Raw genomic sequence first — 17,307 nt, 5'->3', positions numbered from 1 at the left:
TAGTAGTAGAATTACTGATATGATGATAAAAAATATTAATAGCAGCAGTAATAACATCACAATTATGAAAACAAGAATAATAGAAATAATTGGCATCATGAAAACACTAACAGCAGCAGTAGTAATGATGTAATAACAATGATGGTAAAAACAATAATAATGGTAATAATTACCATAGTCATGATCATGAAAATGTGTTATAGAAACTTTGTTAAGGATTATCAGTTTCTGGCTGCATATTTTTATTAATTAATGTCACAGATTGTTTATGTAGATTTTTGAGGGCTTAAAATGTACGTCTAAAGTAAACTGTTGTCTGGGCGTAATTAATGTTTGTAGCATGTTTCTGTAGGAGATGAAATGAAGACTGTACCCTTCAAAGAAGGTTATTTTTAGAGATGCACTGATACTTTTCCTACCTATACTGATAGCTGATTCTTAAGTACTGGCCGATACTGAGTACCAATACCCTATACTAACTCGACTGATATCTGACCTGACTCACATAGTCCTCATATTTATACAATTACATTTTAAAAAATAAAATATTTAATTTTGGTAAAATCTGTTCCGTCACAAATAAAACACACTCAGATGGCATTTACTTGTTGGATTATATTTATTAGAAATGTATTTTTGTTTATTTACTGTGTATATTTAGTATTTACTTTCATATAATTAGTAATAAGAACTATGTTTAACAGCTTAAGTAAGTGTAAAGTATCTTTATTGTGGAAAACAGTTAAAAACAGAGCTGAACAGTGTTCAGATAAACCTGTGGTGTTTACACATCAGCACAGCAGCTTCTCTGGATCAGAAACTGAGCCGAATGTTGTTTCACATCCGAATTTCTCGAGTCGTTTAATACGTGCGTCTCGTTCACTCGCGCTGTGTCTCAGACTCTGCTGAAGAAATGGCTTCGTGGTGTCGGTCACAGGTATCGGTGTCCTCATCGTTTATGTGCTGATATTGGCGCTGATGCAGGTTCAGTATCAGTGCAACACTTGATATTTTCTAAACTGTTAAAAACGTTAAACCTGTGAAGTTCTAATAAAGCGTGTCTCTACAGGCAAACCCAGAACTGGCGGCTATTTGGGCTGTAGGGCAGCGAATTTGGCAGCGGGACTTCCCAGGAATCTACAGCGCGATTGCTGCCTACCAGTGGTCTGAAACCATTCTCCCTGTAATGGAGTCTCTAAGAGGTACGGCACAGCACGGGGGTGTTTGGTTGCGTGTGATTGGTGGAGCTTACAAAGGTAGTTCAGGAGCTGGATTTTATTAGGTAAAGTTTTTTTTGTGTTGGTTCAAATTTCCTGTTAGTTTGTTCAGGTTTCCTGTATGTTTCATTTCTGTGTAGCTCTGTTTATATTATCTCTGCCTGATATGTTTACACTGTGCCAGGTTGGGGGGCATACCAGACAGTGTAGCCCAGGGGCTCATGACCAAGTTAATCCACCCCGACTGCAACCCAATTAAAAAAAAACAGGCCTGCAGTGTAATAGTTGCTCACTCAAGTTCACACCCAGCTAGTATAACCATGTTTTGATGAGAGGCTGGGAAAACGGGAAACAGTGAATTTCCCGAATGCTGTTCTGATTGGGTAAATATTTATAAATATGTTTCCATCCTGCCATTTGCTTTAAGAAGCATTTCAACATTTTTGGTCCTGCCTGATCATCTTCAGTGCTGTAACTGATTGAATAACAATAAAAACATAAAGAACATAAATATGTTAATATTCAGTTGAGATCTTTTGATTATTTATTTGCAGCTTTCATCGTGATGTTGAACATGTTATGTTTGTGTTTGTCCCTTGAAATTGCTGTTCACTCTGTAATAATGGGGTCACCACGTGTTAGGACACCTAATCTTTGACATCAGTGACATCGAGACCACCGCAGTGTTTTCCTTTAATAGAGTGGATCATAACCGCTGTGTGCTCAGTGTAGATCTACTGTTATGTTTCCTCACAGGCATCTTATTACAGTTGTAGCTGGATATGGTGAAACCTAACCCTGTAGTGGTAGAATATTGTTACTTAATACAATTTTAAAATATTAAAATATGTTTTAGGTCAACAATTCAACTTTTTGCTAATGGAGGGTCAAACGTGTTCATAAATTGCTAAATTTAGACAGAAACGTCCACCCTGACCCTGAGACGGCACACACTGAAAACAAGTACTGTATTTTTACAGCAAATATCTACAGTAAGATACTGTTAAACTGGATTGATATGTTACTGTAGTTTGCTATGAATTCTGGGAGCTGGTGTGAATTTGTAACAATTGTATAGTTTACAGTAAATTCCTGGAAAAATATCCCAGAATGACCAGGAACTTATGAATTGCAGTCATTTGACATTTTTTGCGTTTTGTTTTCAAATTAAATTAATTTAATTGAATGAAATCTTCCTTCAAATGTTATTCAAGACAAGTGTTTCTGTCAAAGTGCACTAAGTCACGACTTTGTTCCCCCCGTCGTCTTCATGTTTTAGCAAAATAAACATTTACTAAAAAGTACTAAGAGTAGCACTGACTACCGACACTTTGTGCCTGTGGAGGAGCTAATTTAGCAGCATATGTACTAATAACTTGCATGCAAATGAACACAAACACACCTTTGTAATTATCATCTAAGCAGTGCAACATAAACACGTGTTTGACTTGCATGCTTTTGTATGGAAGCTTGTTTTCATCAGGTATGAGGAAAATGCAGCGTCACAAACCGCATATTACAGCACTGAATAGTGTGTAACAAATAATGCATCACCTTTAGAAGCACATTCACTAGTGTCAAGTTTAGAAGTGTGTGGTTTGGGACACAGCCAAAACGGGTGTTTTCCTCTGATTTTTGGATCAGATTGAAATTTGAAGATTGAAAATTTGTTATTTCAGTCAAATTTTGAATGAAATTCTCTTGAGAATTTGCTTTAGTAGGTTAATATAGATAACTAATAAATAACTACAAGTGCGTTATTTATCTTTGAGAAAGTTTGTGATTATTTTAACATAATGTTATTCGATAAGCTCTGATGTTAACATGAACAATAAGAGGTTGAGACAATAGGTAATTATTTGACTTTGTGTTTTGAAACATTCCTTTTTGGGCTGGGAGACGAGCTGAACTTGAGTTGTGTGCCAGGTGCACTTAGAATTAGTGATATTGTGAAATGTCTTTATTCTGCGTTCATTAAATTAGTGATGTAACGTGGCGGGTATTACAGTGTCTTTTTCATCGAAGTTGAAAATACATAAATGTGTGAAACTCGCTCTTTTTCCTCTCAACAACAGCGTCAGCCACGTTGGTGCTAAAAATAAGCTTTTCTCAGGCGTTAAGTAATGCAGTCAGTCTCCTTCCTGTGTTCAGCGCTTTGACAGGGAAACTCATAAACGCATATGCAGTGAGGAAAAACTGCAGAAGTTGTGATGGCCACTTTTTAACAGCAAAACAAAGTTTGTGACAGTGCAAAATTTTAGTAAATCTGCCCCAAATTGTGTTAAAAAATTGTGTAAAATTTTTGATCAAATATTTTTGCTGTCGGATTTCATTTAGAGAGTGTAGCTTTTAGTGTAGCTGGTGTGGGTTTGGTTAATAAGACGTCTATTTTATGGTAGATTTCTTAATTTTGATATTAATTAGAAAAATACTGTCGATAACGGGACTCAACATTTCTCTCAATGTCGCTCGTATCTCCACAGTGCAACAGAAATATCCTCAATGTGTTCTGAATTTGTCTATAATGGGGTGGACACACTATGTTGTGGTTGATTCACACATTTCCTACTTGCATTTACAGAATTAAGTGTTTTAGTTTGAGAAAATGTTTTTTGAGTGGACTACAGTCTAATTAGTATAATCACCTTTCAAAAAAATAAAAATTTAGTTGTTTTTTATGAGGCATGACTTACTAATAATGACCTAGCGCGGTACTGAGCCTTGCATACATCTTTGAAATTGAAATGGAATAATATTGTGGCTCAAGTTTTATTAAATATATCATAGAATATTAAACTCACTATAAATTTAGATTAGTTCAGGCTTGCCTTCCTAGGATTAATCAGTCTGATCAGCCTGGTTCCTCGCTTGTTTGATCGGCAGACTGAGCACCGTTATGCCACATTATATAATATTAAACGGTCATCAATGAGATTCTCCCAGCATGCAATGTTCCCACTAAAAGAGTCTTCAGCCAAGGAGGCCTCATTACCCACCAGGCTGACATTCTTGACAGGCTTGTTCTGGTGGTTTATTGGTTACAGACAAGAATATTTTAACACTTTAAAAAGTGCGAGAGGCTAAAGAGAGATTCTGGTAGGAAGAGTGTTCGTGGCACTTTGTGATAAAATGAAGAAAGGAAGCCGTTGGAGCACAGCCTTATCTGTATTTCAGTGGTGATATTTATTTTATTTATTTATTTATTTATTTTTTTACTCTTTTTCAAAGCTTGTACTTTTGGATAATTGTAAATACGCTCTTGTACCCACCTTCCCACTCCCTCTTGAAGATTCTGATAGCATCAGCATTCTACAGGGAAAGGAAGAGCTCAAAATGGTTTATAAAACTGATAAGCAGTTTTGTTTGTATAGAGCTTTTAGGATCGGCAGTCAGCCATGTATATGTAGTTGATGCCAAAACTGGCTTAGCGATTCACAACAGCAGGGGGCTCCACTGTCACAGTGTTAAAGTAAAGGCTACTTAAACTGTGTTTTCATTTTTAGAGGCAGAATTTCTGTAGTTCAGAGGTTGGAGTTGATCTTTTCTGTGGCAGTTTTGTATTGAAATGTGATTGGTCACGTTTTGATCATTGATCAAAGCATTTTCATTTTGAAAAACATCAGAGTAAGCTTGGGTTTCAGAATCATCTCAACATCTGGCACTTCAGTTATTTTATGGCAGAAGATTGAAAGGACACTAGCTTTGACAGTCAGTTTAAAGGTCTGCCTGATGAGTATGTTTCTTACTTATAAAACAAACCGTAATTTTACTTTTAGGCAACAAACGTGCAGGGCAGGGAAAATAAATAAATAAATAAATAAATAAATAGAAAGTGTTGCTTACAGCTCAGGGAAGGTATACTAGCAGTATAGCAGAATTCTATGCGGTTATTATTGTTAATACATAGAAGGCGACTGTCAACAGTGTGACTTTTAAGGAGGAAAATGCACTTATGAATATGGCGTGTTTTTTTTTTTTTAATAAATGTAATTTTTATTATCGCCTTTTGCACATTTCAGAATGTACTGGCTTCCAAATGCCATTTCAGCGAGAGCCACATTTGACCCCCGTGCCTGCACCTGACCCACCCAGATCAAGGAAAGAGGTTAAATATAGTCCTTCCTTCATGTAGCAGAGCTGGGACACAAACAAGTTACTTGATAGTACAAGCATGATCAAAGCCTTGATCAGATTGACCAAGTGGCACCTTGTGTGAATGGTATATAAGTGTATTATTTAATTCTGCTTGATTTAGAGGACTATAATGTCATTCAGCTTTCTTAACTTGTACCTAACGGACAGTCAAAGATATGGTTCATCTAGAGCAATACTGTCAACAAAGTATGAGTAGTAGCACTCCTTGAAACCTACAGAGAGAATCAGCATTTACTCAGTATTATCTGGTTAATTTTCCTGTTAAATGTAAAGTGGGTGAATCATGTGGATGAGAGCAGTGGAAGGTAAACAGTAAATAAATAGCATTATGACAGACCTGTGTCTCTTACTCAACACACAGGCCTTGTTTATCACGGCTCAGATATTTCCTCATTGAGATTGTGTCACTGGGAATGGTGAAGAGCATGATGTGACAAATGGAACCCAGTGGAAGGTTGGGGGTGTTGCTTCTCCGAAAACAGACTTGAAAACAAGCTAAGAAGAATGTGTGCCCTGATTGGCTGGGGGGGGATTGAGTGTCACCAGCTGCAAGGGGATTGTATAAAACCCTGGGCCACTGTGCACCGAGCAGAACTGACAGCTGAAAGGACGCATGTACACAGTAGTGCCACTGCTACGACGGTCACTGAAGGCAGGGGAAGAAACTGTACTTTACCAGAGCGGTCACAGAAATGGATATCCAAAGGACCGGCTCCCTGGCTGTTTCTCCAGACACAATGGCGAGTCTGGAGAAACAGCTTAGCTGTCCAATCTGTCTAGATATGTTCACCAAGCCTGTGGTGATCCTTCCCTGTCAACATAACCTGTGCCGTGGATGTGCTAGCGACCTTTACGACTCTCGAAATCCGTACCGATTTTCTGGTGGTGTTTTCAGGTGCCCCACTTGCCGGTTCGAGGTGGTTCTCGATCGCCATGGTGTACACGGACTTCAGAGAAACCTTCTGGTGGAGAACATTATCGATATATACAAACAGCAGCAAGAAGGTGGTGGTGGAACCTCAGAGCCTCCTTTAAAGCCTAAGACCTCTGAACCAATGTGTGAGGAACATGAGGATGAGAAGATTAACATCTACTGTGTGACCCACCAGGTTCCCACCTGCTCAATGTGCAAAGTGTTCGGTCAGCACAAGGACTGTGAAGTATCACCTCTTGCTAGCGTTTACCAGGCCCAGAAAGGTGAGCTAAGTAATGCCATCGATGCCTTGGTTGCAGGCAACGGACGGCTGCAGGCCCTGCTGAATCAGATGGAGGAGGCCTGCAAAGCTGTTCAGGACAATGCCCAGCGTGCCAAGCAAAGGCTGGGCGAGCGCTTCGATTCGCTCTACGCAGCGCTGGAGGAACGAAAGGGCGCCCTCTTGGAGCGTATTAGCAAAGAGCAGGACGAGAAGGTAGCAGCCTTGCGGCGGCTGGCCAGGCGTTACGGAGACCGTCTTCAGGTGGGCACGGAGCTCACTGATACCGCAGTGCGTGCCCTTGAACAGAGCAGTGCCGCTGAGTTTCTGCAGTCCTCTAAGGGCCTCATCGCACAGACAAAGGATGCAGCCAAGAGTTCGCTGGCCGAGGAAAGACCCGAGCCTGGTTTTGAGAGAATGGACCATTTTACCCTGTCCACAGAACACGCAGAGACACTGTTGTCCAAAATGGACTTCGGAGCAGACGATGATGAAGAATACGAAGATGCAGAGGAGGAAGAAGAGGAGTGAACTGGACCTGTGCGGTAGTTAGTGAGTTAGCGCCTTACAGGGTCTGAAGGGGGAATGTTGGAGATCAAGAACTCTGAATAAGGACGAATAATGGACATTTTCTGAGGGGTTTTATGATGTGTTGCTGCTAAGCAGTATGAATGCTGAAAGTTACACCCCACATGGTGCAGAGGCTAATCAGAATGTGTATCGGTGCCATTTTTATACTTTTGTATTTTTTAGCTTGTTTGTGGCTTTTTAGGTGATTAATATATTTTGACTGTTTGCTCTGTATGTTCAGTTCTTTGCACAAATAAATGGAACACATGGCCGTCCAGAGTATGTGGTCATACTGTTATTCCTGGACTTCAATATGAAGTCGCTGCTGTACGCTGACGTAGAGTGTCCATTACTCTTTTTACTTTTGTCACCATTTGTTATACTTTTCGATACTGAATTCTGTTATCTAGGATTTAATACACGCCCGGATGTATTTTGTCTGTTAAAGAAATGTGATCTTTTGATTTAGCTACTAAACAAAGTACAAAACTTTCTGTGCTCTGTCTTCAAAAGCATGGCCGTCTGTTTCAGCTTGCCTTTCACAAGCAAGGAAGCAGGCTATTTTTACAGCGCAGGAGTGTGAGATATGATCGAAGAGACCTTGGAACAGTATGCCGGCCTAGGACAGACAGAAAAAGCTGTTTATGGGCCTTACCCCCCCTCCTTTCTCTGCTGCCTTGCTCAGCAACTCTTGTTGCTTGCTAAAGAGGGGACAGTGTGCAGCCAGGCTTTTAGTCATGTTTGGCCAACACACGATCTCTCTGCCTGAATGTTGCTAAAATAATCACCAGGCAACGTGTTTAAAAACTCCCATTAGACTGACCTTGTTACTGCCAAAACTTTCTATTAGAGAAGTCCACTGTTATAGTGAGCCAGAAACACCAACGGAAGGAAGGAAAGTTGTATGTCACCCATATGAAGCTGAAGTTTGAGACATACAGTAGTTAACACATCATGGAGCCTGAAGGGGAAGTGAAGGGCATGGAGAAAACTGAAGGAACAAGGGCAAACAGTCGTGGGCCGGCACATGTGTTGGGGCCATTTTTATGTTTTCTCTTCAGGTAATCATGTTTAAAAACTCTCCTGTCCTGATTTTGGCCAAAGTGTTCTTACAATACAATGACTATCGCCAAAATACCAGCGAGCAAGAAAGTGGGATTTGATAAGTTATCAGCCGGATGTATGTGCAGACTAGATGTTTTATCACTTCAGTCATCATTCAGCAGTTGTTGTGTCTTTGTTAAAAAGGGCTGATATCTTAGTATTATTCAGATAAATTCTCCATTCGTTATGCCGTGCTGATGTGGCAGCACCACCAATATATGTCTACAATGCCAGGATAGGTTAGTTCAGTCAAAGACAGACATTTTGCTTTCCTCTTCTGTTCTTTCCCCCCTAGCGATGATCCCATTCCCAACGCTCTTAATATCGCTTCTAAGGAAATGTTAGTAAACAAGCTGTGTTGCCATGTTTTAAAATGCTGGGTGCTAAAACAAATGGTACCGGCTGTTGGCAGTGAATCATGCTAAGATCTACCATCCTGGGAGCCAACAATTAAACTAAACACACTTGTGTCACCTTTAGGTCTTTGTTTGACGTGAGCTGAGCTCTAGTTTAAAGTTACAGGGTGAGTGTACCTTTTGTGAGCTGTCCATGTATTTTAAGAACAGTTTTAAATTAGCGCTGAGGGATGTTGGGCTGAACGTTGAGCATATTGAATACAGCAGTCATACACTTGGCAGGCGTTAGAGAGGCTAAACATGTCAGCATTTGCTAAAATTACTGTTTAGTCTTTGAGGAAAAATACCCAATATGTGCTGCATCTGTGGGTTATAAAACCTGTCATCTGCATACGCTTAATTACCCTTCACAGTAATTTTATATTGCCGTAATGTATTTACTCGTGTTCATCTTTCAGCTTTTCATCTTATTCCTTTCATCACAAGATGAATTACAAGGATACCCTGAACCCCCCCATTTCTCATGGAGAGACCCATTTTATCCATTAATTTCCCTTCAAGACCACCATTCAGTAGAATGCAAATAGCTCTATTCTTCAGGGTTTTTTTGTTTTGTTTAAATACCTTTTGGAAGCACCAAAAGTCCTTTACATTCTGAGGGCGGATATTTTGTTGTGGCAGCAGCAACATTTCTAATCTGCTTCTGTTAAGTGTCTTCGTTGCTCAGCGAGTGGAGTGTTTATACTACTTGTCAGAACATTTTAAAGCAGCCTGCTTCTTTTCACATCTTTGCTTTCCTTCCTTTTTCCTAGAGTCCACACGCAGGAGGGCGTATGGCCTCGTAGCCCAAGCTTACACCTCAATCAGTGCAGAGGATTTCGCCTCTTTTGTTGGGTACTCAGTTGAAGAGGCTGTGAAGGGTAAGATATTTGCATAAAAGTGCTCACAGGTCAATCATGAGGACCCATCCCGGATGATAGGGCTGCACAATGCATCGTTTGTTATCACAGTATTGGCCTCTATTGTACTGATATTATAGAAGGCTGCAATATGCAGATGAGCCATCAATCACAATGTTTTGTTGCCCGACTATGAACAATCCTGACCAACCAGAGAGGAGTGTTCTATATGTTTTTTAATAAATCAAGGCAGTCATGATCCAACAGATAATTTGAATCCTATTAATGCAGGTCAGTCCTTCATCATGTCAGATCAAGGATTCACCAAAGTGTTTTAATATTAAGGTAAACAGCCGTTGTAACGTATCAGTATAACAGTATATTTTGTCCGTGATGTGTTGCTGTGTTAAATGCAGAGCATCAGAATTTCATTTACTTTCATTTTCCCCCCTTTTTCAAACTTGCACTGTCGCCAAGCCTCTCACTGTCTGCTTATGCTATATGTGGTATAAGATGCTTATAAGATGAAGTTTCTGTTCTCGTCAAGTTCAAAGTGCTCTTCCTACTTAAAAACAACAAACCAAAATAGGCTATAATAGAGTGGATCCAGATTCTTGGATTTTTGTCTTTGTTTTGTTCTGTCTCATTCCCATCCTGGTAGACACACCACCAACCCCACATTCCTCTCTTTTCTTTTTTCCTCTAGTTTGCTGTGCTTAATTATGTTTGTCTCTCCTTTCCTTCACACTCTTAATTCTTGTACTTGACATACAGCAGGAGCTGAGGCCCAGTCCCACTCCTTATTTTGACCCCCTTGTTTTCGAGTGTTGCCCCTTGTAACTGAGTTCCAGGGTAGTGGTTGAAATCCTCCCTCTGAAATGGGACCCTCAAATAAAAAGAGCATCACTTCATTAACAGCTACCAGCGCTGCTCTGTAGGCGACCCTGCCAGTCTGCAGTGACAGCAGAGGAGGGTAAAGTTCAGCTCCTCACTGCTGGGCTTTAGTTACATTTAGGGCATCATATGATCTTCAAAGAGGGGGGCAATTATTTATTATCACCCACCACTAATTCTTCAGTGATATGAAGCTGAAATCAGAGATTCACCAGATTCTCGTTCAAATTTAGCTACTGAGACGTCAGCACTGCTAGTGATTTTTTATGCTTGTTATGAAGAAAAGAACCATAATGCACTGAAATTACATTAAACTAAGAGGATATGATGGTTATTATCATTTTTAACTGAGAAAATTCTCACATTTGTGGGTTTCTTTGGTCTCTTGTTCTCCATCTCGCCGGTTTTCCTTATTTCCTCATAACTCTCTGTTTGGAGTCTCTGAAAAACCTCTGTTTGGAGGGTCATGTAGCCCCAACACTTCGCCCCACCCCTCTATCTCAAGAATCAGGACACCCCACCCCTAGGAGTGAACGTGCAGAATGGAGGGAGTGGTAGGGGTGAGGGGTGAAATGGGATTGGGGTCAAAGGCTGCATGATATGGAAATGGGAGCACTGTGACACATTTCTACCCTGCAGTATTTTCTGTGGGTCAGTTTCCCAGAAATGGATTAAACCTACTAGACTCAGTTTTAGTAGCAACAGAGAATCACCATTGGAAACACTTTTTAGTCCCGGTACAGACGTGATCTGGTTTTCCCCTAGATGTTAAAACATCACTGCAGGGGTTTGATTTCATTTATCCTGGAGCATCAGTGATGTCAGGTAACTGTGCTGGAAGATTAGATGTGGATCACAAACACTACTCAAAGTCATCTCCGAGGTGTTTAGTTGTGCTTTATTACTCCAAAATTTAATTCTTTCTCTGATGCTGGGGAGCTTTGTAACCTTCTGACTGACGCTTGCTGCTGTGCTTGTGGTCTCAGTTTTGTATTTGGCTGCTCCAACACGTCCCATTCTGCCACCTCCTACAGAGGTTACATGACTGTTCACATTTTAGCACCAGTGTAGCTCAGTCCACTAAGTAGAATGTGCATCTGGATAAAGTGCGTTGATGAATCAGTAATTTGGCCTGGTTAATCTGCAGCTGTGATTGATCAGGATGCTCATAGTACACGTTAAATAAATTGAGAGGTCAGAGGGCTCGTTCACAAAGGCCAACATGACGAGAATGATTAACAGAATGCATTGTGCAGCCTTTGTTCAAAATGTGTCTTTCTACCATAAATTTCAGAGAATGTTTAAATACTCTACAATATATTGTTTATGGTTGATGGTTTCATGCTTTGCACAAACGTTCTTACTCCTCAGAAGTTCTGCCATGTAAGAAACCAATTCCACTCTTTTAGGTGTGGTCAGTCACGGGTGGCAGGCGGATCCCAACACGCGGATGATAATGCCGCAGAAACCAGGTGGGGGCACTGTTTCTTTTCATGTGTGAAGGGGGAAAAAATCCCCCCTCCTCCCCCAGGCCTTCCTGTCTGACTCATTCCTCTATAATGTTCCAGTCACACACTCTCCCCTCCCATTGTAGAAAACCAAGCTGTGTTTTCTCCATGGTTTTCATAACACTCACGTGGAAATGCATGAAGTACACCCCCCCCGCCCACCTCCTCTCACCCCTCCCTCCCTCCGCTACTCACCCCTGCCTTCCCTGGCCCTGCTTTCTTTTCTTGGCCCTCATTTCTTTTTGTTTTTTTGGGTTTTGTTCATGCAGACTTCAGACTGGTTTTAATTATGTCCTTTTCTCTCTCTCTCTCTCTCTCTCTCTCTCTCTCTCTCTCTCTCTCTCTCTCTCTCTCTCTCTCTCTACCCCCACCCCCTTGTCTTCTGCCTTTCCTCTTTCCTCTCTCTCTTCTCTCCAGATCCACCCCCAGTCTCTTTGGTTCCAAACGAACAGCAGCTGGCTAGACTCACTGACTACGTGGCTTTTCTTGAAAACTGATAAATCCCACTCTCTCCCTATTCTCTCATACTCTCAACTAGTCAATCGTATGGAGGACAGAAGTACGTTCATCCTGTTCTTGGCCGAGATGTTTGCTCTAAAGCAGCCCCATCCAGGCTGAAGATGGGATCTCCTCACTCCTCTGCGTATGCATTGTTTTTTGAAGCTTAGATTAAAAGAAAACATCCTTACCCCACAGTTCCCATAGAAGGCTGAAATATGCAGTGAGCCTTTTAATAACAGTTTGTGCATCTTGACCATCATTAGATGTTCCACGTAAGTTTCTTGTGGGTATTTTGATGAATCAAGTAATTTGTGGGATCCAATAAATGTAAATATTTTGGTCAAAGTAATGCTACCCAATCTGCAGTCTTGTTGCATTTTTGTTTCATCAGGGTGTTTTAATATGTTGTGACGCACACTGCAGACGCAGTTTGGTATTCTGACCATATCATGTAGCCCTTGACCCACCGCCCTTGGGGATTAGATCTCAGAACTCCAGCTACAAGTGCTGACAGTTCAGCTGTCCATAATCTGTGTGCTTTCATAGTTACTGTTGTGAGGTTGGACAAGATTCACAGAATGTTGGCAAAAATCTGAATCTTAAGGAAACTGATCATGAGAAAGTGTGATGCACAACTCTAATGAACATCTACATTTTGAGTAAGTTATTAATTTTAATTGATTATTTTGTGTGCAAGATCACACTGTTATACTGCATTGAGTGTGTTTTAAATCATACAGTCAAGGTTTTAAGGATAAACATCTGTGATAGCCTAAGCAGAAGGTTCACCAGCTTCAGCTGTTTATATGTTGCTAGCAAGCTAAGTTCAGGCTGTAGACGACACCTCTAGCTACTGTAGTATGGCTGAAGTGAGGCAGTGGTGCAGCATCTGGGTATGTAGGGTGTACACTGCGCTTCGAGGGGCCTGGGAATCGCCTTGGCTTCTTGTCAGTGCATAATGGCCTGTGGTTCTTCAATGTAGTTCCAAAAGTCCAGGCAAAGTTTATTTTTATAGCACTTTTTACAGCAGGTGTTGTCACAAAGCAGCTTTACAGAAAAATCCGGGTCCGAGCCCCCATGAACGTCGGCAGTGGCGACAGTGGCAAGGAAAATCTCCCTAAGAGCAAGAGGAAGAAACACTGAGAGGAACCAAGACTCAGAAGGGGAACCCATCCTCCTCTGGACCACGCCGGATAGGAAACAGCATTAGTATAAAATATTAGAATACAAAACGGGGAAAAAAGGGGAGCAATGATTAATTAGATTAGTTTTAGTTTATGCAGCAGCAGCAGGAGTGTCAGTTCATGCAGGTGAGGTTTGCACAGCTTTGTACAGCGATAAGCTCCATAGTGGTCAAAATGGTGCAGATCAGCAAACAGAGATGGAGCTCTGGTGGCTCCCATGGGACGATTCAGGCAGACGTCGCTCAGGGGCTCAAATAAAGGGAGAGAGAGATTAACATTTTTATACTGATATTAACAAAATGCTTGTGCAAACAGATCAGTTTTGAGTCTGGTTTTAAGTGTAGAGAGTGTGTCTGAGTCCAGAACAGAGGTCAGGAAATGATTCCTCAATTTTAGGGCTACGTAGGGAAAAAGCTGAACCACCTGCTGTGGTTTTTCTAACTCTAGGAACTGTCAGGCCGTTATTCTGTGAGCGGAGCGTACGTGTGGGTTCATATGACTGAACTAATTCACTAAGATACTGAGGGCCATTTAATGATTTATACGTTAAGAGGTGGATCTTATACTCTACACCAAATTTAACTGGTAGCCAGTGTAATGACCACAGGATTGGGAATATATGGTCAAATTTTCGGTCCTTTAAGGACTCTAGCGGCTGCATTCTGGACCAGTTGGAGCTTATTTAGTAAAGTGTTGGAGAATCCAGCTAAAATGGTGTTACAGTAGTCCAGCCTGGAGATTATAAAGGCATGCACAAGTTTTTCCGTATCGTTTAGGGCTAGAATATTACGTAGTTTAGCGACGTTACGCAAGTGAAAGAATGCGGTTCTAACAATGTTGAAATGTTCGTGTATCAAAAGAGACTGGAATCGAAGATGACGCCTAGATTTTTTTTTACAGTAGTGCTTGGAGTGACTATATGGCCTCTAAATTTAGTTCAAATTTGGAGAGTTGAGAAATCTCTGCTTTGGGTCCAAGTAGTAGAACGTCATTTTGTTAGGATTAAGAAGAAGGAAATTGTTGGTCATCCAGCTTTTGATATTTTGAACACATTTCTTCAAGATTATTTAGATTCAGAGCCTCATTTGGTTTAGCAGATATGTAAAGTTGCGTGTCGTGAAAACTAACACCGAATCTGCGAATTAGGTTACCAAGAGGTGGCAGGTACAGAGAGAAAAGCAGCGGCCCGAGCACTGATCCTTGGGGGACACCATATTGTACTAGCGTGTGATCAGAGTGTTTATTGTTATCTCACGGCAGTTTTTAAATTAAATACTAGCTAAACGTTTTGTGAATGATGCACGTTCTGCTAGGTCTTCAGGCTTGAGGACAGTCAGCATCTCTGCCGTGTTAGGGGACAGTCGGTTCCTTTTCTCATCAATGACGTTTGAGACTGCACTAAAGAGTCTCTCACTGTCCACACTTGTACAGGGGGCACAGAGAAACTTGTTTGCAGTAGCAGCCAGTGAGCGAAATCGTGCAGCATGTGCCTTGCAGTACTGTAGTGGATTGTCTGATCTTGGGATGGTTTGCTCTGCGAGGTAACTCTGCACCTGAACAACTGTTGATGAGGTGCTCACAGACCTCAGGCTCATTCTCTTCTAAGATCTCATCAAAGACACTGCCAAGGCTGCTGCTTGCTGTGTTTTGACGTGGTGCCTTTTTCACAGGCTCTGCCTCTGATACTTCACCGGCGGCCCTCCCTACCTCCATCTTCTCCCCCTCTACAATGAGAGCATCCTTAGCATGCCTCAGGTTGTCTGAATTTGTGAAGTATCTGAAAATAGATAAATGATGTGTACTTCAATAAAAAAAATCTAACCATTAACAGAAAATCTGCATTAAAAAAAAATAGCTAACAAGACAAAAACTGGCTTAAATTGATACTGGTGACTTACATTTGATTCACTATAAAGCAAAATAGACTTTATCATAGTATTTGAACTTGTCTGTCTTTGTATCTGAGATCCACTAAAGTGGCGATGCAGTACAGTGGCTTAGTTTCAGTCTCGCTGAAGCGTCTATCCACTGTGCTTTTCATTGTCTTGATTCCCTGGTCAGTGCTGTGCTCTCGAGAAAGAACACGTTTAAGGACTGTTATGGCGGGGATCACGTCAGCTGCAGAGTCTCAGCGCTCACTACCCTCGTCAGTTCTTCAAAGGGAGCTAAAACCTCGATCGACTTCTTCATTAGTGCCCATTCGTTTACCGTCAGTGTAGCTGGAAGGTTGTGGTCAGCTGCATAGACACTGAGAGCCCGCTTTTCCTCCAGAAGGCTCGGCATCATGTAATGAGTGCTGTTCCATCTAACTTGCACATCTTCCTGTAGGCGCTTCGCTGGCATTTTCATATCAATCTGAATATCTTCCAAATGTGTGTCTGTGATGCAGCGCTGAGAAAGCAGACCCTCGTGAACAACCAGCTGAAGCGTATGTGCGATGCAGCCCACGCTTGAAACCCCCATATCATCCTTTGCTTTCTTCATATTTCTCGCCTTGTCCCACAAAATTACATGGACCCGTTGCTTATCGATTTCCCAAGCGTTCAGCATCTCCTCAATTGCTTGTTTTACATGCTCTGCTGTATGAGACCCGCAAAACTGTTGAGCATGCAACACTGTACGCTTTACATCAAAAGTCGTGTCAATCCAGTGTGCTGTGAGGCTAAGTAATGACATCAGGGAAACATCAGAGCTCCAAATGTCTGTCGTAAAGCTATCTGATAGAAGACCTCGTACGTGGTCACAAACCTTGTTGTAAAGCTCCGGTATGGCCGTGTCTGAAATGTAGTTTCGAGAAGGTAGGGCGTAGCGTGGCTCCAAAAGCTCCAAAAGACGGCGAAAACCTGTGTTTTCTACCACAGCGATAGGCTGGTCATCCAAAGCGATGAACTCGATTACTCTCTCAGTAATCTTTTTGGCAACGCCGCTGTCTCAAGAAAACGTCTCTGTTCTTTTAAAAGTTTGCTCTAGTGTGTGTTGCTTTGGTGCAGCCTTTGTCTGAGTAACCTGAGTAAATATACTCACTGTATTCCGCTGAGTGTTTACTTTTTAGGTGCCGTATCAGCTCTGTTACTACCGCCTCGTGAAATGCTCGCATTGCATACATTTCATGTGGCTGTTGGACTGGTTTCGTTCTCCACTTTAAAATATTTCCACACGGCAGACGTTTTGGCAGTGTCCTGGCCCAAACATGACACCCATGTGATCTCTGACATAAAACAAAGGATCGGTCATAGATTCATCCTCATTAAAGCCGATCAGGTAAAAATGCCTTGATCTGCCCTGATACCGATCTTTGAGATCGGATCGGGACATCCCTACATACAAGCTAGTATGTGTGAAACAGCAGCTCCCGAGGTTTTGAATCTGAAATCAAACCGTTCCAGCAGAGACACAGTAAATATGCCCAAACCCTGACAGTGTGGTGTTTTAGCCATTTCCAAAGCCAAAATCAAGTAAAAACAACACCAGCTTTGAATTCGTCTGGGAGTTAAACCTCACCCTCCGCTGAGAACACGTTAACCAATGATTCATTAAAAGTTGTTGGTCATTGTTAATTTCAGTGTAGTTTGCACCATCTTGGTATGAGGTTTAGTTTATATTTTTTCAATGTATTATTTATTTTTTTGAAATGTTGCATGTCACTAGCTGGGCTTCCTTTCAAACGTCCCCAAGAGTTTATGCATTTAGAAAATTTCAGCAGAAAAAAAATGTGATTTAAGTCGT

The 17,307-nt window shown here is 41.4% G+C and overlaps 2 protein-coding genes across 2 annotated transcripts in view; both read left to right on the top strand.

The window, feature by feature from the left end:
• Positions 1-12,756, top strand: part of cops8 (COP9 signalosome subunit 8) — a 15,147-nt gene extending 2,391 nt beyond the window's left edge. The window contains exons 4-7 of the mRNA XM_036564721.1: positions 1,070-1,202; positions 9,408-9,515; positions 11,798-11,860; positions 12,314-12,756. Coding sequence (XP_036420614.1) covers positions 1,070-1,202; positions 9,408-9,515; positions 11,798-11,860; positions 12,314-12,393 — 384 coding nt within the window. The 3' untranslated portion in view covers positions 12,394-12,756. The remainder of the gene's footprint in view (positions 1-1,069; positions 1,203-9,407; positions 9,516-11,797; positions 11,861-12,313) is intronic.
• On the top strand, positions 5,885-7,414 carry trim63b (tripartite motif containing 63b). Its single transcript, XM_036564720.1, has one exon. It carries the CDS (start codon positions 6,065-6,067, stop codon positions 7,094-7,096), a length of 1,032 nt encoding a protein of 343 aa, XP_036420613.1. The 5' UTR covers positions 5,885-6,064; the 3' UTR covers positions 7,097-7,414.
• Positions 12,757-17,307: the final 4,551 nt, after the last annotated feature.

Source organism: Colossoma macropomum, unplaced genomic scaffold (genome assembly GCF_904425465.1).
Source record: "Colossoma macropomum unplaced genomic scaffold, Colossoma_macropomum, whole genome shotgun sequence".
Lineage (NCBI taxonomy): Eukaryota > Metazoa > Chordata > Actinopteri > Characiformes > Serrasalmidae > Colossoma > Colossoma macropomum.
Note: the sequence above shows the minus strand (reverse complement) of the source record. Positions and strands in the feature narration are given on the sequence as shown.

What these genes read in the sequence shown, in the direction of transcription:
- trim63b (XM_036564720.1), top strand. Translation starts at nt 6,065, where the DNA reads ATGGATATCCAAAGGACCGGCTCCCTGGCTGTTTCTCCAGACACAATG.